Source organism: Terrapene carolina, unplaced genomic scaffold (assembly GCF_002925995.2).
Source record: "Terrapene carolina triunguis isolate 2854851 unplaced genomic scaffold, T_m_triunguis-2.0 Scaffold250, whole genome shotgun sequence".
Classification (NCBI taxonomy): Eukaryota; Metazoa; Chordata; order Testudines; family Emydidae; genus Terrapene; species Terrapene triunguis.
This window is the reverse complement of record NW_020664601.1, coordinates 388,417-411,830: the sequence shown is the minus strand read 5'-3', so window position 1 is coordinate 411,830 and position 23,414 is coordinate 388,417. Positions and strand designations below refer to the sequence as shown.

Here is a 23,414-nt window from a genome sequence, read left to right as displayed (position 1 = left end):
CAGCATCTTACCATCATTATCTAAGGAGCAGCTCTGAACTTCAAACAGAGGGATTTCATTACCCCTTTCCTTACTCTAGTCATGAACAAAGCACACTGCATCCACAACACTCCCAACCCCTTCCTGTCTCAGGTTGCTGATGACTTAAACTCTGATGGCCATGTGACACCTTAACTGATTATCACTCAAACATAAAGCCAACACTGAAAGTTTTCAAATTAGTGGCTGTAAACTTGCAACTCACCAAGGTCATGTCATCACAGCAGGCAGCACAAGTGCATGAGGCAGCATGAGGATTTAAAATCCCATCCTGAAATTGGGAAGTTACCAGGACAGCATTAAAAGCGTCACAAACCACCCAAAGCATGAATATACTCTAGCAAAAGCAGCAAAGAGTCCTGTGGCACCTTATAGACTAACAGACGTATAGGAGCATGAGCTTTCGTGGGTGAATACCCAACTTCTTCAGATGCATGCATGACAACTCTTCAGAAACAAAGGGAAAGATGGGGAATATACCAAGGGAAGAAGAACTCCAAAAGCAAAGACAAAGGGCAGGTGAATGTGTTTAGAATAGTATAAAGGACCTCTGCCCAATTGTCTGTTTAATAGTAATGCCCCATAAAGAATGGGCCTCCCTTCTAACACTATGGGATGTAAAATATCTGGAGTAACCTAGTAAGAAGCAAGGGAACCACTTGTTCCCAGCCAAACAACAGTAAAAGAGGTCCAATTATAGAATTAGAAGGAGGTAATGCAGATGGGGAGCCTTTAAGGCTATCATTTCCCCATTTCTGCCACATGAAGTTCAGTGCTGGAACTTATCCCATGGTAGCTTCTAACTGGAATAAAGCTATAACCCTTTTTGAGCTTAAGAAACATTTGGACTGACTTAACTTGGGAACCTGGCTAGGGGTTCTACCCCTTGGTCCTCAGCAAAACCAAATCACTGTTAATGAAGTGCCCTGTTGTAACATCATTTCTCTTTAATACTCCTGTGATTAGGTCAGTGTTCTCCGCCCTCCGCCCACCCCACCCCGACTCATCCCTTTGACAGAACACAAGCATTTGGCCAGGACATTGGAGAGTCAGACACTGCCATCCCTTCCCCTGGAGCAGAGACAAGCACAGGCTTGATCTTACATGAATAAGGCACTGCAGTGGCCTCCCTGCATAGCGGATGCTTCTTTTCCAATCTTTGCTGCTGGCTCTTCCTGCCATGGCTTCAAACTCAGTGGGGCTGTACCAGTTCTCCCCTTGCTTAATACATCGGCCCCGGCCTCCTGAAACAAGGTAAGAGAAGGCATTTGGTGGTTAAGAATAACTTTTTCACTTTTCTGAAGATGTAAGCACTGAAACCATCAGGTGATGAAGCAGTTAATCCATAGCATGTAAATATCTGGCACACTAGTCTAGTAGTTCCCACCCTATTAGAATAATTGTACTCATTTAAGACCTTGGCTGTATTAACCAGTGCTTACCACCTCCTGTTCATTTGTGTGTGCTTAGGCTGCTCCACATCCTAGTCTCATTAGCACCTAGATCCATGCTGGAAGAATGCACTCCTCTGTGGCACGTACAAAGCTTTCCCAGACAAATGCCATCAACTTCTCCAGAAGTAGTGCTCTCCTTTACTTTTATTTTTAAGTTTCTAGCCTTTATGGTTGTGAAGAAAAGCTTCTATATGTGAACAAAAGGGCAGCCATAGATGCCTGAATCTGCAGGCAGACAGGTCCAGTTGCGGCTGTGTCAAGATTCAGCTTCTGACACAACCAAAGAATCCGTGTGGGAGTCAGGCTTCCTACTCTCCAAAGGAACAGAGTGGGGTAGCAAGAGGCCAAAGCACCCAAGAAAAGCAATATCCAAAAGAAGACGACTGGCTTGGAAATTCTCCCTTCCCTTCATAACAGGTTTTTAAGAGCAGCACAATTAAAACAAGCACACACCAAACAAAGATGTACGAGTCACCGTCCCTCTCTTGTGGAAGGCAGGAAGGGCCTTTTTACCTGAACCAAGCCTGTTTTTATACAGGATTCCGCTGATATTCCGGCATCGCACAGGGAGTTCACTGTCATACACTGATGGGTCCCAGTTATACTTTGTGCCATTTTTTTCTTGACCAGGTGTTAAGGGAGTGGGAGGAGACTGAGAACCTTTGGGTTAAGAAAAGAAAGATGAAACATACTAAATGCCCACCAAACACAGCTTTGGATTTTTAATATCTGTGACACCCAGACTGTAATGCAATTAACTCAGACAGCTCGTGACTGTCCATAATGAGCAGAGAAACATACTAAATGACATATAATTTAATTTAGAGTATGTTAACAGCATCTTTCAGACCAATGAGATTGTTTAGGGTGCTTCTAGGAGCCCTGGTTAGGTATCATTATAAAACAGAAAGAAAATAAAGGAGGCTAAATTGTAGAATCACAGAAGTGTAGGACTGGAAGGGGCTGCAACAGATTACCTAGTCCAGTCCCCTACACTCAAGACAGGACTACTTAATAACTAGACCATTCCTAGCAGGTGTTTGTCTAATCTGTTCTTAAAAACCTCCAATGCCGGAGATTCTACAGCCTCCCTAGGCAATTTGTTCCAGTGCTTAACCAACCTGTCAGCTAGAAAGTTTTTCCTAATGTCCAACCTAAACTTCCCTTGCTGCAATTTAAGCACATTGCTTCTTGTCCTATCCTCAGAGGTTAACAAGAACAATTTTTGACCCTCCTCCTTGTAACAACCTTTTTTGTGTTTGAAAACTGTTGTGTCCCCCATCACTCTTCTCTTTTCCAAATTAAACAAACCCAATTTTTTCAATCTTCCCTCATAGGTCATGTTTTCTAGACCTTTCATCATTCTGTTGCTCTCCTCTGGACTTTCTCCAGTTTGTTCTTTTCTGAAATGTGGCACCCTGAACTGGACACAATACTCCAGCTGAGGCCTAATCAACCGTTTAGAGCGGAAGAATTTCTTCACGTGTCTTGCTTACAACATTCCTTCTGATACATCCTAGAATGATGTTTGCTGTTTTTGAACAGCGTTACACTGTTGACTCATATTTAGCTTGTGATCCACTGTGAGCCCCAGATCCCTTTCTGCAGTACTACTTCCTAGGCAGTAATTTCCCACTTTGTATGTGTGCATTAGGAAATGTATCTTAACAGTGAGTTCAAATGGACAGTGAAATAGTCTCCTGGGAAAATGATGAAACTCCCATTACTTCACACAACACAGTCAACCTGTGGCACTCCTTTCCAGAAGATGTTGTGAAAGCCAAGACACTAACAGGGTTCAAAAAAGAACTAGATAAGTTCATGGAGGATAGGTCCACCAATGTCTATTAGCCAGGATGGGCAGGGATGGTGTCCCTAGCCTCTGTTTGCCAGAAGCTGGGAATGGATCACTTGATGATTACCTATTCTGTTCCATTCCCTCTGAAACACTGGCATTAGCCACTGTTGGAAGACAGGATACTGGGCTAGATGGACCATTGGTCTGACCCAGTATGGCCGTTCTTAAGTTCTTATTTGAATCATTTAAAATTGCAATAGCTATGGGAGGATGGATATATTATGTATTTTCCATATCATGTTTCTAGGAAATGTGACTTTCAATGTTAAAGAGCTGTTGCGCCACCTTGTGCACAGAAAGAAGACTGCAGCTGCCAGTGCACACACTTGAATTAAGAAATAATCTTTAGAAACAAAGAAACAGTGCTATCTTGACATTCAAATGTCAACAGAAGGTCTTGGTGGAATCATGACCATTTGCAAAGTTTAAAATATAAATGAGTCCAGAACTAGGAGACGGAATTTATCAGTGTTGCCATCCTTTTCCAATATCAATAGTTACAATGAAAAATTCATCTTCCTGGGTGGAATGCAGAGACAAGTGAACATGAGAAAAATAAAGAAAAGGCAAGATTTTCCTGAGTGTGCTTGCGAAAGCAAACTCAAAGAATGAGTGAAAGAAATAGATTTCTTATAGAAGAAATGGAGAGAAAATAATCTTCCTTTACTCCCAAGAAGTACTTGGCTTTTGGATCTACCAACAGAATTTCAAGAGGTGACGGTTAATGCTTATAACATGATTTCAAAGAGTTACACGAGACAGTTTCTAGTTCTAAATACAGGAATAGGAAATATAGAGCCAGCCCGTCTGAGTGATGCTTAAAAAACAGAGCAGGATTGTGTTATACCTGGTGTGAGAGGTGCAGAGGGCCCCTTCAGCCCTGTGGTTTCTACAATGCTGCCATCTGTGTGAACCACTATCAGAGTGGCTTTTTCTGTATTCAAGCTGTCCCCAATTTGAAGAGCTGTTCTGCCAGACTACAAAAAAAATAAAGAGTTTTAATTAATATAATTAAAACCTCAGATATTTTTATGCCTCTCAGATTCTTCTCTCTGGACCCCTACAACTCTAATCAGCATGGGTGTGTGTGCTTTCAAGTCAACCAAATTCTGGCCTCAGAACAGTGAATCCAAGGCTATATGCTTCAGTTCACCAGCGCTACATGGGAGGACATATTCAGAGTGAGCTAGCTGTGTAACTCTTAACTTTATTGCTGGTTATGTGGCTAAATTCCTGCATGTTGTAATGAAGAGTCCCCCTTTGATCTTAACACAGCCTGAACATCAGAGTTGTACTTACCCTGAGACATTACATAGGGCATTATCAACATAGGGCCCACAACATTCTAAAGGAATTAAAAAACAACAACCTTTAACTTACCAGCACATGTCCAGATATAGATGCAGCATTTGCCACCGATGTGGTAAAGACATTGTCTGCAGAGGCACCCACATTGGCTACCGTTACTGTTGTCACTTCTACAACATAAAACAGAAGTGAACTTAATATACTGCTGTATCCACAGAACCTGATTAAAGCTAAAAGGGGAGAAAATACAATTGTGTTCTTTTTTCCCCTATATTATTTCCAATTTTTTTCCAGGTCCTCCTTCCCACCCCCTTGAGAATAAGATCATCCACAGAGGACATTCCCAACTTCACTTCTGATGTCACCTCTGGAAATCTTTTCAAAGAATCTAAACTAGAAATAAATGTCATTCTGATTATTGCTATCTATCTTCAAAACTGGCTTGGGCTTATCATTTGAACACTCTTGAGGCTGAGACAGTATTTAACAGCATGTGATTAACTAGGAGGAAAAATGAAGCTGCTTCAGTGTGCATGAGAACTGTAAAAGGGGATTGACTTACAAACCTAAAGATAAAAGGAAGAGAAAACCTCAGACTCTCTGCCTCTCAGTCTATATATTAATTGCTACCACTTCAATAATATCATGATAGACCAACTAGCACATCAGCTAGAATGTATCCAATTTTTTAAATTATATTTTGCATAAAATTTGATAGCATATTTAGTTATGGAAAGTCTTCCAGATTGTCTCTCTCCTGCTGCTGCCTATAAAAATTTGCTTTTAAAGAAAAATTGGTATAAACTAATAGATGCTCATGGTTTATATCAACTTCTGTTTATGCATAAAGTACAAGATATATACAAACCCTTATGAAAACTTAGCTTCTTAACTAAGGGAATCCAAGATGGGTGTTGTATGGTATATATGTGGGGCTTCACAAAGTAAAATCCTACAAGTCCTCTGAGTCTGACACACTTGTAAAGTAGAGACACAAGGTGGGTGAGGCAATGTCTTTTATTGGACCAACTTTTGTTGGTGAGAGAGACAAGCTTTCAAGCCACACAGAGCTCATCTTCAGGTCCTGTCTCTCTAATATCCTGGGACCGACACTGCTAGAACTATACTACATACAAAATTTGTAAAGGAACAGCTGTTCAGAGCACATACAGAATACTTAGGTTGAATCCTGCTGCCATATTTTATGGCATACACACAAAAAAAGATTTCTGTATTCCGGGAATGGAAAGGCATGAAAAACAACACCCAGACAGCCGTGCATCAAGATTGACAGCTAATTATGGGTAATCGTGGACGTATTAGATTTTTATCGGTAAACATCAATTTTACTTTTCACACACAAACTGATGAAAAATATTTTCATCATAATTGTAATTCACAAATAGGCAAAGTAAGAAATATGCTGCTTGACAGCTTATTACAATTTAAGGATATTTACTTTGTATACTTTGACGTGTGATGTCCACAATTTTTGTGTTAATGGTTGTAAAGCTTTACTTTTTGAATCTCAATGTCTATTGTCATTAAACAATTACTGTCTGATCCCTCCCTTAATTTCTTACAACTATGAAAATCTGAATAGATTTAAAAAAAAAAACCCCATTGATATTAACCACTGAAATTATGTAAAAAATTAAAATTGAATTCTATCAAGCCTGATTATGGGCTAAAATCTCTGCTCCTGGCTGCATGGCAGATCTTGTCTCCAATATTTTGCATTTGTTTGGGGAGGCAAAACTCCCACAGTGAGCAGAAGGTCAAAGTCAAGATCTAATGTGCAGAAAGAAGCCTCTTACTCAAGGGGGAAAAAAGTGTATAGTTTACTTGTGAAGGCAGGATGTTGCCACTGCATCTGAAGAAGTGGGTTTATTACCCACGAAAGCTTATGCCCAAATAAATCTGTTAGTCTTTAAGGTGCCACCAGACTCCTCGGTGTTTTTGTGAAGGCAGTGTGGACTGAAGTACTGAGCAAAAGGTAGGGTTATCCTGGAGTCTGTGTCATGTGATGAAACCTCCAGGAATAAGTTAGGGTGACCAGATGTCCTGATTTTATAGGGACAGTCCCGATTTTTGGGGCTTTTCTTATATAGGCTATTACCCCCCACCCCCATCCTGATTTTTCACACTTGCTGTCTGGTCACCCTAGAATAAATCCAACCAAAATTGGCAACCTTAACAAAAGGTTGGAAGTCTGACAGTATTTACTTCTAATTCTGAATTTGCTACTTATTTGCTGTGTGGCCTGGGATAAGTGACTTCACCGGTCTGGCTCCCCAGCTGTAAAACGAAGATAACCGTGTATCTCGGCTGGGGCCGGGGAGGACTGGCTGTCAGGACTTGTGGCACTGACAAGATGCACGGGGGCGGTGGCTGACCGTGTGGGTAACGAGCGCCCTGGAACAGACTGGATGGGGGAAAGCGGCGGACAGCAACAAGTCAAACCCAGCAGCGCGGCTGAACTGAGGCGGCCCTTTCCCTCAAAAGGACCCGGGTTCGCGCCGAGCCCCAGCGCTGTGACCTGCCGGGAGCTGGTCCAGGGACGCCCCAGGCGGGGGAGGGAGGTGCGGGGCTGACCTCGAGTAACTGACGCCAGGGCCCGGCTCACCGGCGGGAAGGGGCGGTACCGGCCGCAGCGCGTGCCAGGGCTGCAGGCGCGCCCGCGCGGCGCTCTATGCGCATGCGCCGCGCTCTGACCTGCAAAGGCGGCGGCAGCCTCGTCCGCGCTCGGCAGGGACTCGGCTCCCATCTCGATGTGTTCGGCATCCGCCGCCATCACGGTCACCGCCGTCACCTGCGCCGCTGCTTCCTCCTCCTCGGGCTCCGCCTCCAAGCCCGCCGCCTCCGCCCGCTGGTGCTCGGATCCTTCCGCGGCCACTGCTGCGGCCACCGCCGCCGCAGCTACCGCCGCCGCCTCGGCCAAGCCCAGCTGCTTCGCCGCCGAGTCCGAGTCCTCCATCCGAGCCCGCCCGAGGCGGCGGTAGCCGGGAGCCGAGCCCGGCCCGAGCCTCTCCGATCTCACACGAGCCCGATTCTCAGATCCCCGGGCCGGGCGCGGCGCTACCCCAGAATGCTCCGAGTTTCCCCGAGCGATCCCGAGTCCTTCCGAAATTAGCCGAGCACTGCCGAGAGCGAGCAGTCGAACTGAACCGTGTCGGCTCCGAGCCTGACCGAATCCTTCCGAGCTCGCCCGAATGCCGCTGCAGGCTTAAGGAGCTGAGTTCGACTGAATCCCCTGCCCCTCCCGGGTGACCCGAATGCGGACCGATCCGGGCACCCGAGGGGAGCCGAACCCCTCCGTGTCCTCGCCAGTCTCGCCCGAACAGCAATCCGAGCCGGGCGGGGGGAGGGACCCGAACCTGCCCGAGGCGATCGGAGGCTAGAGCCGATTAGAGTCGAGCCTGCCCGAGTCCTGCCAGCGAGGAGCCGAGCCGAGCCCCCTCCGATCTCACCCGAATGGCCGGGCTGGCCGGGGAGCCGAACGGACAGCGCCCGAGTCAGCCCGAAGCAGAACGAACCCGGCCGAGCGCGCGGGACGCCCGAAGGGCTCCGAAGCGGCCCGAAGGCCGCGGGGCTGAAGGGGAAGTGGCGGGCTCCTCGCCGCCCTCACAGCGCGCGAGAATAAGCGGCAATGGCCGAAAGCGCCCGAAGCCCGAGCGGCGCATGGGATGCCGGGATGCTGGAGGACTGAGGGGTGGTGAAGGGAAGAGAGAGAGAGGGGACGGACATGGCTGCTGTTAGGAGAGGTGAGCGGACGCGTTGCCATCGTTACCGCGAGCTCGGCGGCCGGTGGGGCGGGGTGGCGGTTCCCAGCGAGACCGGGTTCCGGGGGGAAGGGTTGCCCCTGCCGGGATGATGGGCCTCGTCCCTCTGTTGCAGCGTTGCCATGGTTACTGCACGGCCCTGGTTACGTCGCCGCGACAATCAACTCCAGCCGGCGCGCGGCACTGGAGGCGATCGGGGTTATTACCGCGGCCGGCGGGCTCGGGTGGGCAGCGCTGGTCAGTGTGAAACTTAAACGGGTAGAGAAATGGGATGGCCCCGTAACAAGCCGCGACGAGCGTTCAGACGGGAAGGGAAGGTGAAGCGATTCCGGAGTCAGCCCCGGGATCTCGCAGGGCTGGGGGGCAGAAGGAGGGGGCGGGGGCGCGGCAGTGCACTGCGATCTCCCTTTCAGGAGAGACTGGCTGAGTGAGCCCTGGCTCGTCTTAGCCCAGCTCGCTCCCACGCTCACGGAACAGCCTCGCAGGCCCCTCTCGCACCCTCTTCTGCACTTCGACCTCTGAGCAAGCCTTGCCTACAACCGGCTATCGGAAAGGGGAGCGGATCCGGGGTGATCAGTGCCTGAGGGGAGCCGATGGGTGCTGGGCGGGGAACTCAGGGGAGAAAGGGGTCTGGGAGATGGGTGGTGATGGGTGTCTAGTGGGTTCAGGGAGCTGGGTGTCTGGGTGAAGGATGCAGGGCACTAAGGAGAGGGCTGTTGTGTGTCTAAGGGGAGGTGGGTTTCTAGGGAGCTCAGAGGATGCAGGGGCCAAGGAGAGAGGCATGGGCGGCAGGTTTGTATAATTTTTGGTGGTGCCCAGAACGGGTCCAAGTAGAGCCACCCCGTCCCTAGGACAGACTGTGGCAACTGCCCCAGGCCCTGTGCTTTGGGGGGCCCTGTGCTTCAGGGGGATGCGGGGTCCAGGTCAGCTTGGGGGGTTGGCGGGGGGCCTGGTGCCGGCAGCAGCGAGCAACCTGGCCCCAGCCCGCCCAGCTCCGCTCCGCCCCGCCCTGCCAGCTCCTGGCGTTGCTCAGGGGAGGGGGCAGAAGCCAGAAAGAGGCGGGGTGGGGGCTTGGGAGAAGGGGTGGAATGGGGGAGGGCTGGGTCTGGGTCGCTCACTGCTGCCAGGCCCCCCTGCTAACTCCCCAGGCCACCCTGGACCCTGCATCCCCCTGAAGCACAGGGCCCCCCAAAGCGTGGTAAGCCCAAATATTGGTGGAGCCGGGCCCACGTTCCTACATATTGGTGGAGCATGGGCACCACAGGCCCATGTAATTCGCCGCCTATGGAGAGAGATGGAGGGTGTCTAAGGGGACAGTGGGTGGTGAGTATCTGGAAGAGGCAGGGGTTAGCTGGTGTCTGGAAGAGATGGAGAGAAAGGGGTGTCCCTGCTTCATTCTCACCAGTCCGCAGTGCATACCCCTGTTGTGAGCAAGCACCAGATGGCTGCAAAGGGACAACCAGAATTTTATTGAGGGGGCCCAGGAGGGTCTCACCGCATATGGGGTTCCCCTCCTTCACATTGCCCTGACTCTTCCCTCCCCGGAGAAACCAGGACCTCTTCCACCTTTTTCCAGGAGAGACCTGGAGTGGCGTGGACTCCCTTCCCCACGCCAAGGAGACCTAGACCAGTGGGAACTTTTGCCTGCCTGCTTCCGACTTTTACTTGCTGAACTCAGCTAGACTGTTTGGAGCCAGAGGCTCCATGCTCTGCACTGCTGCATCCCAATTCTCAGCAAAGGGGACAGGTTGGCTTTGCCTCCCCGCCTCATACTGCTGCCTAGAGCTACATGTGAGGAGCAACTGGAGGTCACAAGCGCTCCCAACGTCTGCCCTTCAGTTGTGTGCAGCCGCCCACCTCGGGGTAGGGGCCCACCCCGGGGTAGGGGCCCACCCCAAATTGGACCAACATCTTGAAAACTGTCTTGAACCAAACCATACCCCCCTGCCCCGTTTCAGTTTGGGTCAATCAAAACGTTTTGATTTTGACCATTTTTACTGTTTTGCTTTTCTAACTAAAAAGTCATTTAGAACCAGAAAACTGGAATTTTTTGTTTCAAAAATGTTTTGTTTAGGCAACTTGGATTTTTTTCAACTTTTTGGAGTCAAGAAATTCATCAAAACCAACCATTTTCCCACAGACCGTTTCAGTTTTGATTAATCAGCATTTTCCAATAAAAAAATTTAGTTGAAAAATTCCCAATCAGCTCTACTAACATTATCCCTGAATTCAGCCTAGGGATGTGCTTGGGAGGCTCAGCTGCTGCACTAGTGGTGAATCTACCCCACTAAGCATAAGTGAATTGTCAGTATCCTGACTAGCTTATCATGCTTTCTTTATATGAGTTCTTCTGGCAACATGCATAACACAGCATGGATATTTTGTTTAATTTGTTCTCCGTGTGGGATACTTTATAACAGAGGTGGGCAAACTATGGCCCGCGGGCCACATCCGGCTTGCGGGACCGTCCTGCCTAGCCCTTGAGCTCCCGGCCAGGGAGGCTAGCCCCCACCCCCTCCCTCGCTATCTCTCCTCCCCCACAGCCACACTGCTGCACGGGCAGCGCTCTTGGTGGCGGGGTTGCGCGCTCCTGCCGAGCAGCGCAGCAGCGTGTCTGGCTCTGGCCGGGCGGAGCAGCTACCAGACATGCTGCTCTGAGTGGCATGGTAAGGGGGCCAGGGGGGTTGGATAAGGGGCAGGGGGTCCTAGGGGACAGGGAGCAGGGGGCGGTTGGATGGGGCGGAGGTTATGGGGGGCGGTCAGGGGGCGGGGGGGGGGGTTGGATAAGCATGGGAGTCCCGGGGGGCCTGTCAGGGAGCAGAGGTGTGGATAGCGGTCGGGGCAGTCAGGGGACTGGGAGCTTGGGGGTGGGGGGTCCTGGGAGGGGTGGTTAGGGGACAAGAAGCAGGGTTGGATGGGTCAGGGGTTCTGAGGGGGGCAGGAAGTGGGAGGAGGCGGATAGGTGGCGGGGGCCAGGCCGTTTGGGGAGGCACAGCCTTCCCTACCCAGCCCTCCATACGGTTTTGCAACCCCAATGTGGCCCTTGGGCCAAAAAGTTTGCCCACCCCAGCGCTATAACATATAATGAGGTAAAGTAAGGGAAAGAGATGCTGCAGCAGTGAACTAGCTGTAACGGATGAATGCATTATTAACTATCAGTCAGTAAAATTTTGTCCCATGCCATACATTTTGTAAGTGGCAAAACTCTCCTTGACTTCAGTAGTAGCAGAATTTGCTTATTACAGCATTCCTGGCTACTTTTAGAGTGAGTTAATCAGTATTACATTGTTTTTCATTATTTTAATTTAATATGAATAAAAGAAATGTAAACAGTTACACCCAGCCTCCCAACTGACCTTTGCTGAGTGGGGTATCCTTCATTTTATGATTAATAACAATATTTTATACTTATATTAGCACCTTCCTGCTGAGTATTTCAAAGCACTTGACAAACACTAATGAATGAAACCTCTCAATACCTTTGTGACAAAGGTAAATTATTTTCATTTAACATATGTGGAAACAAGTACAGAGGACCAGATATTGCTATGTATCAGTTTAAATCCAGAAGGATTCTTATCAAATAAGTAGAGTTTCCCTTGATTTAGAGTGGTGTAACTGAGAGCAGAATTTGACCCAGCGACAGTAACTGGCTTGTCCAAAGTCACATTAACAAGTTGATAAGTTAGCTAGAAATAGAACCCAGGACTCCTGGCTCCTCTTCTCATGGCGTACTTCTATACTAGCAAAGTAAGATCTGTATTATAGCAGCTGCTAACAACGGTGCAGCTGGATGAGTGCTAAGCTGCTAGTAGATCCGGTTACACCTGCTATTCTCTCACTGTTATAAGTACTTCATTAAAAAAGCCTAACAATGTTCTTTTAATAAGATTGCAAAGTCAAGCACTCAGAAGTTGGGAAATGCCAGATTTAAGGATGGTCATGCAACCTTAATTCAGCTCCCTTGTGCATATGCATTATGATACAGTATTTAATTACATGATCAGATACTATTTTTTTCTTATACTATTGCTACAGTTTCCCAGAGTGTGCTCAGTCATTCTGTGGGGATGGTGCATGTGCAGTCCAATCATACATAGGAGCTGCCAGGGGCTGGAGCATGTGCAATACAAACAAAATCTGTGGAGAATTTAGTAGCCAACGTCTAAGAAGACTCAGTTGACTATGTGTGAACTGAGATTTTTCAGTGACTCATAACTTGGTCCTACTTGGGTGTTTTTTTACAGCAACAACAAAAGGCACATTCCTGACAGCAGGTGACCCCCTGTCAAATGTCCAGTCCCAATCCAAAGCAAGGAGGTGTGAAAGCTTCTTTAAAAATGATAATAATCTTACAACCAGTTCATTAACATGGACAACATGAATTTTTCCATGCTCTCATTCTCCAAAACAACTGAACCATTTTAGCTGAAAGTTTAAAAAAAAAAAAAAAAAATCTGTTTGAGGTAGATGCCTGGCATGGAAAGTTTCAACCTGAATGGTTTAAGTTTGGCAAAGATATAAGTAAGTGAAAACAGGGTCTTATAATGGGAAGCGTTGGGCAAACCTAGTTATAGGCATTGCTACCTACACCACCTATAATACATTTTTGGCATCAGAAATGCTGAATCCTGAAACAGATTTGTAGAAAATGGGCCAAATTCTGTCTTCAAATATGCATGCGCACAGTGTTCTTTAAGAAAATTTGGCAGGGGCTACATTTAAAAAACTCACTTGTTTAGAACAGACTTTATGGACTTGGTTCTGTATTTGTTCAGTATATCAAACTCCCAGTAAAGTCAGTGGGATTCTGCTCATGGAGTATCTGCACGATCCTGCACTAGGGGCACAATTTTCAAAACTGTTTTCTTAAGACGCACGTGCAGCTCAAGCATATGTACATGCAAAAAGGCCCTCAGGACAATATGGCAGATAGATAACCATGCTCCTAAGAGCCCACTTGTATATATGAATGTGGGATTTGCACCATGTTTGTATCCTTTCTTGAAAACTGGAGTTAGTGAGCCAGATTCATCCCTGGTATAAACCCATTGTCTTCACTGGAGTTACATCAAAGATAGAGTTGGCCCATATTTAAGCATCGTTATTTAGGCCATTGAAAGCAAAGTGATCTTGCACTTGGCAGTCTAAACTAATTTAGAATAATTGAAAATTAGATGTCAAGTTTCATAATTGAAAGTGGATATGTTATTACTAGATTACTAATTACTATATAATTACAATACCTATCTCACAAATGTGTGTTGTCAGGCATAAGCAATTAATGTTGGTGAAATGTGCTGAGATTCTATAGATGCTAAGTAGGGTTATTAGATATTATATCATTTGTCCTTGGTACAATGTAGGAATATGGTTAATGCCTACTTGTGGGCTAATGACAATGGTATACGGTTTTGTGGTTAGAGCAGGGAACTGGGAATCAGCGCTCTGGGTTCTGTACCCAGCTTTTTCACTGACTCACTGTGTGATCTTTGGGCAATTCCCTAAAGGCTTGTCTATACAAAAAATTGTACTGCTTTATCTAGCCCAGTATAATTAAAGTATTACAACCTCTGTAATAAGGAGTCAGTTATAGAGGTGTGTGACCAGAGTCCCAGGGGAGCCATACGGAGGTTACTCAATTAGGGTGAACTACAAAGAATGGGGCAGACAATCCCCAAAGCTGGTGGATATTCCAATACTTAGATTTACCAAGTCAGCACAAATCCGGTTCTATAATACTTTACGGTTACTCAGAAGCCAACAACACAGTTTCCTTAAAGTAACCCAGTCTTAGGCCTCCACCCAGACACCCAAGTCAAATATGATGAGGATTACTGAAAATCTTATTCATCATATAATAAAGTTCTGCCAATCCCAAAGGATCGGACACACTATCTCCCAGGTTAATGAATATTTCAGCTCTTACCCAAATACGTGTTTACAGCTAATTCTTATTAACTAACCTAAAATTTATTAAAAAAGAAAAGAGAGAGAGTATTGGTTAAAAGATCAGTATGCATACAGACATGAGTACAGTTCTGAGATCAGATTCATAGTAGAGATGGTGAGCTTTGTAGTTGCAAAGATTTCTTTCAGTATTAGTCCGAGGCTATAGTCCTATGTCCATATTCAGGGTGATCCAGATGGGACTCTGGAGATCTCAGTCTTAGGACTTAAGCTTCCCCTGCGTGAAGCATCAAGCAGATCTGAGATAAAAAGGATCAGGACCCAAGACATTTTTGTATAGTACCAGGCCTTCTTTTGATAGCTTGGAGTCCTTAGGTGAACAATAGGCAATCATGGAGACTTTGAAGTAGACCTATTTCCTAAGCATCACTGGTAATTAGCTACATGGATTAACATAAGGCAGTTGCCTGTTTTCCACCATTCACAGGTGATTTGCTGTACATTTCAGAGAGATGAATACAGTGATATCACTATGTTTACAGTTCATTTAAATGATATTTCCTTTTGATGTCTGAATTAACAGAATACAGCATAGCTCGGGACTCTCGATTACATTGTTAACCTCTAACAATATATATGTAAACACACAAAAACACAAACATTATCTACCAATATGTCCCTAAAAGTTGAATCTGGGTCAATTATCCTGCAAGCTGCTTAACCCTTTCTGGCCATGCGTCATATTGTAGGTTTGTTTACAGATGGAATTTCAGAATAAGAGCTATCACTATTCCAGAATAAGGGTATCCATACATGGAGTTATTGCACTTTAAATTAACACTCTACCTTAAGATGAAACAAGTTTCAAGTGTAGACAAGCCCTTTTTCCTGTTTGGGGAGTAAGCGATCCACACTAGAGGTTATTCTGGTATAACTATTTTGGTAAGAAATCACACCCTTAACTGACATATTTATATCAATACAAAATTTGCACGTAGCCCAGTCCTTAGGCCCCAATCCTGCAAAGACTTCCAGATCAGCTTAACTTTACATATTGTAAGTAGTCCCATTGAAGTCAATGTGTAAAATTAAGCAGCAGAGGCATAAATCTTTGCAGGATGAGAGCCTTAATCACAAAGTGCCTTAGTTTTGCCTTCTGAAAAATGGGGCTAATACTCACAAGCGATTCTCAATTCTGTATGTACCTGTGGAGTGCTAAGGTGGATAACAATGGACAGGTGAGCTTTCATTGGGTCAATACTGTCACACGTCAAGAAAATTTAAATTTGTGTTTTACAGAGAAAAGTTAGATTAGACACTTTCAGAAGAATTATTGCTTGGCTCATACATTTCTTTTTTTTAATTGCATTGTGCTAAGGATTTATCTGGGCTTTCAATGATTGGTTGTAAGGGGAGCGTGGTTAGAAGGAATTATCATTTGAGATGGGGATAAGGGCAACATTGTGGTGGTTGGGGCCATGGGTTTGACTTAATCAACCTTTGGTTGTAATTTAACAACAGATGACATATTCTGATTCCCCCGCAAGCTTCCCTGGTTCTTGTACAGTTCAGAAACGGAAATGTCATCAGGTGATTCATGATGAGTGCTGTGAAGGTACAGATACACAATAATATTTAGTATCTATATAGTGCTTAAAGTTTTCAAAGAGATGTACACACCAGAGAAGGTGGGTTCTCTCCATGAAGGTTTCACAGAATGACTTTAGGGTTAATGTATCCTAAAACAAGTTATTTTCTAAATCTGAAGTAGTTGATGTGGAAAAATTTCAGTCATTTGTGCATTTTGCAACATCGTTGGTAGCAAAAATGTAGGCTGATTTTCTCCTAATTATTCCTTATTTTCCCTCCGAGGGCAGGAAGAACTTCATCAGTTGTATCCTTTTGGACATCCCATCCCTTGCACTTGGGGATGACATGCAAGATCACTGTCTAATAAGTTTGCACAATGTTTATATTAGCATAGTTTTCACTGGTATCCTTTTTTGTGTGGCATCAACACCATCTGTTTGAGCTAGTATTGGTAGGTGATAGCTTCTAAAGGTATGTCTTCACAGCAGAGTTATCCCAGGCTCCTACTTGGGTATTGCTGCTACCCCAGCACCCATACACAGATGAAGCCCTCTTGCATGAATATACTTATGCTTTCAGCCTGGGCTAGCTGGCTGGTCTGGTGCTATAGGCTAATGGTCAGGTTCTGCTTTCACTGGTACTGGGTAACCCACCCATTTTGCAATCAGGGCGCAGGCTAAACCAGTCAAATGCCAACAGTCCGACTCCTCTGATGCTTTCCCAAAATTCCCTCTCCCCCATGTATTGAAAAGGACAGACAAGTTCTCTTACAGTTTACTGGGAAAGAATCATAGAGTGGGTCAGCTTACAGCAATGCTAAGAACCATGGGATATGCCCCTAGAAGTCCTAGCAACACATGAATCAGTGTGGAGCAGTAACTCAGGTATGGTTTTGCAGTGTGGCTGCTCACATCCAGGGTAGGTTAAGCCAGGGGCTGTTCATCTGAATAAAGACATACCCTAAGTCAGTGATGTGTAGAGGAGTAATGGAAAGAGAGTTGAAACAAAAAACAGTGACCATAGATCCATGGTCTTTAGAGGTGTAAGTGGGAGATTAGAGGAGAAGGAGGGAGTGACTGGTTGGTCCATACTAAATCTAAACAATTAGGTTTGTAGACTGAGCCACATGAAATCCATGCAGCACACACCCCTGAGACTTGACATTACATAGCGGACAAGAGGCGCCAAAAGAGCATTGTAGCACGCTCTTTGTCTCTCTTTCCTCTCCGGTTAATTCCTGGTGCTCCACCCTCCCTTTCCCCCTACCCCACCCCCCGGGGGTAACCTCCTAAGAAAAGAGACAGACACCTTATTCTTCAAAGACTTCTGCTACTGGCATTTTTCCAGCATTTTTGCTCCACCTTCCTTCAACCAGAAAAACAGGAAAACCAAGTTCTGCCTCATTAAAATTAACATGCTTACATGCTTGGGAACTGGACTACGCCCATGACTTGCAGGTTTTCTCATCCAAAACTGGGTGGGCACTAACGCTAAAATACTTTGTATGTAAACTTAATGTCATCATAAACTTGGGGGACAATAGAACTAAATGGCCACTAGAAATCCATGCCAAATTCTCTCTTGGTTGAAATAGGTGCAGCTCCATGACAGGAGCAGAGATTTTGGTGCCTATATTTTACTGAAGCATTTGAAATGTAGATCACATTTGGCTCCTGTGGTTTTCCCACCTTTAAACAATGCACAATAAACAAATGAAACAGACTACCAAGGAAATACAAATGAAATACATGCCTGCTGGCTACAAGACTCTTTCCCCAACATACACACTCTTGTAATATTGATCTAACTGGAAAATTGGTGAGAAAGGCTGATGCAGAGGTTAGGGCACTAGCCAAGGATTTAAGAGACCTGGATTTAAGAGACCTGGATTCAAGATCTTGTTCTACCATGTTCTACCACAGACTTCCTGTGCGACCTTGTGCAAGTCACTATTTGCCTAGTGCATCAGTTCCTCAGCTGTAAAATTAGGAATAATAGGGTTTGCCGGGGTGTTGTGAGGATAATACCCTAAAGATTGTGAGGTGCTCAGAGACTGTGCTAATGAGGGCCATGTTAACACCTAATCTAGCTAGAACTAAGTATTAAAACAGACAAGAAACCAAAAAGCTATTGTCCTAAATTCATAGTATTTGGAATCTCAACTGATTTTAGGTATTTCCAATATATCAACCACCTTGGTATCTTAAGTGCCAATATAAACATGTACATGCATAGATTGCTATGGAAAATAAGGGATAGTAACATTTTGACGTTAATATGCTGTGACCAATAGTTTATAAAATAGATTGACTGCATTACTGTTACAGATCCTTAATAACATTTGTCAGCTGTCGTCTGTTCCCTTACAGATCCTGTTCTATTTAAATGGATTTTATTACATCTTTTATTTCTTGGCAACGCTTCTAATGATTATTTATAAAAGTAAGTTACTTTATACATATTCTAAACACAAAACTCAGATGTGTGCGTGTTATATTGTGATGACTTGATGTACTTAGTGGTTTTGGTTTGTTTACGCTTTGTTATTCAACAGGTCAAGTTTTCAGTTATCCGGATAATTACTTGGCTCTTGATCTTGCGCTGCTGTTCATTATGACCACTCTAGAAGCAATCCGATTATACTTGGGTATGTTGATCTTAATTATCATTGTACACTTTAAGATGGAATGTTTGCCTCAGAGTCTTTACACATTAATCATGTTATGAATGTGAATGTCAAAACTTGCTGATTTAGCAGCGTAACCAATTATTTTACAGACTGTTAAACATATATGTTGTTAAACATTAATTGATTGATCTGTATTGCCAGAAGGGCAAATGATAATAGTTATATATTGGTTAAATATAATTTTTAAGTACCACTAAAAAGGAACAGATTCACAGAGAACAAGAACTGCTGGAAATGTAACACTAGAGTACTGCTGTGCTATTTATAAGTATGTATGTTGTGGGAGAGAATAAAGCTCAAAATATAGAGGCCCTGATTCTACTGAAGGGCTCCTTTACACTGCTCCAGCAGCATAAAAGCCGTCAGGTGGCTGGAAATAGCCCCCAGGGATTACCCAGTACAGAAGATTTAATTGAGCAACCTAGAGCTGCCACAATTGTTCCACACCCCTCCTTTTTGCAGCCCTCATTTACAGCACTACACTTGGAGGGCAGGGTATGGGGCAGGAGGGACTCTCACCTTGACTATGGCCCCTTTCCATTGGGTTAATGGGCTAGAGTGGCATAAAGGGACATATAAGCCTTGGTTCCAACCCCCACTGTAGGCATTACTGAGTCAGTCCGAAGGGTTGTGTGTGTTTGTTGGTGTTGGGGATTAATTTTTTTTATATGCCAGGTGTTCTTGAGACATTTATACCAGCATACACCGTGGGCTGCTGCTGAATTCAGCTAGGTTACATCAGGGATGAATTGTCTTCATTTTATAGTTAAAATGTGCCTAAAAGTAAATTCTCTGTATGTGTGCTCAGAGCCTGTTCGATGAAAATATTTTATAAATAGAAAAATAAGTTCCAAGTCAGAGGCAATTAAAAAATGAATAACAAAACTATTGACCCTAAAACTGGCTTGGACATAAGGTACAAAATTTTAACAAAGATGCTTAACAATTGGAACAGATGACTAAGAGATGTGGTACATTCTCCATTACTTGAAATATTAAAATCATATTTGGATCTCTTTATAAAAGATACACTCTAGTCCAGTGGTTCTCAAACTTTTTTTTCCACTTACCACTTGAAAGTTGCTGAGGGTCTTGGTGGACCACTTAATGATCTTTCCAAATGTTGTTTATACCGTTAGCTAACTATTGTAAAGCGCTTTGCATAAAAGAGCTGTATATAAAAAAAAACTTAATAATAATTAACTTTTTTTGTTCTACAAATAAAAGCACACAACTCATATTTTAATATCAGTAGTCTTACCTTTCAAATGTGATGGATGTGCCCTCTCTCCCCTGCCGCGGCAGGCCCCGAGCTGGGCCTGAGAAGGGGGGGGTTTCTCCCCCGCCACAGCACCCAGAGCTGAGGCTGGGAAGGAGGGCTGTCTCTCCTCAGCAGCCACAGCCCTGGAGCTGGGGAAAATTGCCTCTTTCTCTGGCCACCGCAGCCGTGCACATCCCAAATTCCCCCCACCCCCTCTTCTCACCCCATACCCCCTCCCACCTACCCCCTATTCCCCCCAAGGTCACCACCTCACCTTACATGTGCATCTTCTCCAGGGTCCAAGCACCTAATTAGTGGAGCCACGCCTGCATGGCTCCGCTAATTAAGTGGGTGGCCCTTCATTCTGTTGTGTGCGGCCGCCCAGGCGCGCACCTTAGATGGAACTATCTGCGGACCACCTGAATGGAGCTCGCGGACCAGTGGTGGTCCGTGGACCACAGTTTGAGAACCTCTGCACTAGTCGTCAAGTTGTCAGGCAAGATGTAGGAACCATGTGGTGAAATTTAATGGCCTTTCAAGCAACAGTCCAGACTAGATGATCATAATGATCACATCTAACTTTAAAATCTATTAATCTGGGGGAAATAATGTAGGAGTTGTGCTTAGGGCTTGTCTACATGTGCTGCGTGGATTTTCCACACCCCTGAGCGATTTAGTTATATCGATATAAGTCTGTAGTGTAGACCAAGTCTTAGAGTACCGGTAGATTGTGTTTTCTCCAAACTACCATCCTGGTCAGTGTTGAAATGACCGTGCTCATCTGTCTTTGGATTTGTTCTTAAGCTTACAGTCAATGGCCTCGATTCAGGAAGGCATTTAAGCATGTACTTACGTCCTATAGACTTCAAAGAGTCTTAAGCATGTACTTAAGTGCCCTTACTGAACAGAGCTGCTCTCCTGGGTGGGACCCAAGACATTGTCCCTGTAAACAGTCGAATCATGTAACCATTTTGTCTCCTCAAGGTACAAAGGGTAACCTGACAGAAGAAGAGGTTCCACTAGGGGTCAGTCTCGTGATTACTGTTGGCAGCATAATGTTGTCTGTCTACTTCCTGGTGTGGGAGACTTACGTGCTAAAAGCAGATGTCGTTATTAATGCTATTCTTCTTTTTACATATGGGCTTGAGGGACTACTACAGATCATAGCCATTGCTGCATTTGTCAGCTAAATCTCTGCTGCTCAGAGTTGTAAGGTACATCTGCTTCCAACATTTCTTCAGTAAAGAGACAACATGCATCTTTAAAGTCTAAAAGTATTTGGTTTCACTTTCTCCAGTGTAAAATACTGGGGAGGAAACTCATCCTTATATTACAGGGTTTAATATAGCCCTATTACAGCACAGCCCCCCATGAATAACCAGCTAAAATATTCTGTACAGTAGCTCTGTTCCACTGTTTGACTAAGTAGTTCATTTAGTGGCAATGGCCCTGCTTCAGGAAAACACTTAAGTACATGCTCCGCTATAAGTCTGAGTAATTCCATTGCAGTCAATGGGAGTGCATCTGGGCTTAAAGTTACACACATAATCAAGTGTATTCCTGCATTGGGTCCATGTACTGACCTGCTGTGCCTAAAGACGTACATGTGTATTTAATCAAAATTCTGCGTCAGATATTTCTATCCAAATCAGAACAAATATAAACCAGCATATTACTCTAGTTGTATGTTGGTGCAATGCCATTGATTTTAATGAAATCACACTGGCATAAAACTGGAGTAATGCAGAGGAGAATCAGGCCCTGTCTACATTAAAAGAAAATACCGTGGGCTCAATTCTGCACTACCAGGTACAGGGTTGTATTTGAGGGCAGAATTTTGTCCTGTTGTCCTTATTCTGATCTCACTTGTGCCTTTTACACCTTCGTAACTCCATTGACTTCAGTGGAGTTATTCTAATTGATACCAGTGTCTGAGAGAGCCGAATCAGGTCTCCTATATGCACAAGGGAGCTGTGTTACAGCTGTTGTGGGAACTACAGGTCTGACCACTCCTCATTTCCTCTAAGGCCACATCTCTGCTTTGGCAATGTAAAGGATGGGGGTTTTAAATGGGCATGAATGTTACGTCCCCTTTGTACTACCTGAGCAGTGTAGAATGGCCTTTTTATAAATAAGAATTAGGCCTTGATTTTTCCTTTTGAAAGATCAGCTTTAATGTTATGTAAGGTTTTTATCATCTCTGATGGATCTATTTTTATAACTTTCCTTTCCTGTTTGGTTAAATCACTATTTTAAAATCTGTTTGACTAAATGCAAGCTAAGATTTTGCAGTTGACCATGGGTTTTTGTAACAGTGTCATCATTGGGGTTTTTGTACATAATTATAGCCTTCATATTCATATGTTTTATTTTTGTATCAATTTAAAAAAAAAATAAAGAATTCATTACACCCTAATTCTGTTTGCAAGTGCAAAATATTTTGGACCGGCTTCTGGGGTGTGGCTAAGCCGCACAGCGCACAAGTTGCGGGGTTAGGCAGAGGGTGTGGAAAGGATGCCTTTGATTTTGCTGCTTTTATGTGCAGGCCAGTTCTCCTGTACATTGGGAGAGCATCCTGAGGTCTGCTTTAATTTACACCAGGCTGCAATGACTGCAGGGGGCTGAAAATGCAGCCAGGGACTGGCGCAGCCACACACCCTTTCCCCTGCTCTGCTGGCAGCAGGGGGGCAGTGATATAAGAGCCCATGTGGCAGCACTGTGCCACCAAAGGATCAATCTTAAAGTAGGGAAATTGTCCATGAGCTAGTTAACATCTGCTTCAGAGCCAGATTATACCTACAGTGTAACTAACATCAAAATCTGCATTTCTCCAGGCAAATTTCCTGGGGATGAAATCTTGGCCCTGTTAAAGCCAATAGCAACATTTCCCATTGATTTCAGTAGGGTCAGGATTTCACCCCAAAGTCAATGCAAGAACTATGGAAGTACGTCCTAAGAGGTAGCAGATAAACTGAGTGACTGAATGCTTTCATGCCTAATCTGCATAAGTCATAGTAATCCTTTTGTTCTTCTACATTTGCCTGGCATCATGGAATCTGCCCTGTCATACATTTTCTATTAATAAAGCAAAATGCACAACCTATAACCTGCTTCACCCACCCTACGCATGATGAAAGCATACCATGCATATTTATACCTTGTTTTATTGTATGTGTGTAAATAAATGCATGTTCATTTCCTGGTATTTAGTTATGCCCATCTCAGACAAAGGTAGAAATATAGGGGCCCATAACAGAATCCAAAGGAAAAACTATAAACAAAACCACAGTTACTTGTCTATATTGGAGCAGACAGGGATAGCACACCTTATAGTTAACTCTGAGTTCCTGTATTAGCTTCCCTCTTTTACTTGCCTCTGGTGGTCTGAACGGGTAGCTGCAAAGAGCACATTATACTAGTCCAGGTAGAGGTAACAAATGTCTAACTTCATTAATGATTTAAATACACTTGTTCTCTTGTTTCCAAGTGTTGTCTTGAGTCCCACAATTAATGCCTGAAGTCA

The 23,414-nt window shown here is 44.7% G+C and overlaps 3 protein-coding genes across 5 annotated transcripts in view; 2 read left to right on the top strand and 1 right to left on the bottom strand.

Moving 5' to 3' along the window:
* Positions 1 to 8,123, bottom strand: part of DEAF1 (DEAF1 transcription factor) — a 44,078-nt gene extending 35,955 nt beyond the window's left edge. For all 3 annotated transcript variants that reach the window (XM_026657620.2, XM_026657621.2, XM_026657622.2), the window contains exons 1-6: positions 7,375 to 8,123; positions 4,732 to 4,829; positions 4,199 to 4,328; positions 2,007 to 2,153; positions 1,144 to 1,283; positions 245 to 310 (exon numbers count right to left, since the gene is read on the bottom strand). In XM_026657620.2, coding sequence (XP_026513405.1) covers positions 245 to 310; positions 1,144 to 1,283; positions 2,007 to 2,153; positions 4,199 to 4,328; positions 4,732 to 4,829; positions 7,375 to 7,636 — 843 coding nt within the window. In that variant the 5' untranslated portion in view covers positions 7,637 to 8,123. The remainder of the gene's footprint in view (positions 1 to 244; positions 311 to 1,143; positions 1,284 to 2,006; positions 2,154 to 4,198; positions 4,329 to 4,731; positions 4,830 to 7,374) is intronic.
* A 186-nt stretch (positions 8,124 to 8,309) lies between these two features.
* On the top strand, positions 8,310 to 22,087 carry TMEM80 (transmembrane protein 80). Its single transcript, XM_029912834.1, has 5 exons — positions 8,310 to 8,423; positions 16,229 to 16,245; positions 18,290 to 18,383; positions 18,496 to 18,588; positions 20,876 to 22,087. Exons 1-5 carry the CDS (start codon positions 8,405 to 8,407, stop codon positions 21,079 to 21,081), a joined length of 429 nt encoding a protein of 142 aa, XP_029768694.1. The 5' UTR covers positions 8,310 to 8,404; the 3' UTR covers positions 21,082 to 22,087.
* Positions 18,566 to 23,414, top strand: part of EPS8L2 (EPS8 like 2) — a 131,812-nt gene continuing 126,963 nt past the window's right edge. The window contains exon 1 of the mRNA XM_029912833.1: positions 18,566 to 18,588. The gene's annotated coding sequence lies outside the window, so the exon portion shown is untranslated. The remainder of the gene's footprint in view (positions 18,589 to 23,414) is intronic.

What these genes read in the sequence shown, in the direction of transcription:
- TMEM80 (XM_029912834.1), top strand. An exon ending in TCTAATGATTATTTATAAAA is followed by an intron (nt 18,384 to 18,495) that starts GTAAGTTACTTT and finishes GTTATTCAACAG; the next exon opens with GTCAAGTTTTCAGTTATCCG. An exon ending in AGCAATCCGATTATACTTGG is followed by an intron (nt 18,589 to 20,875) that starts GTATGTTGATCT and finishes TGTCTCCTCAAG; the next exon opens with GTACAAAGGGTAACCTGACA.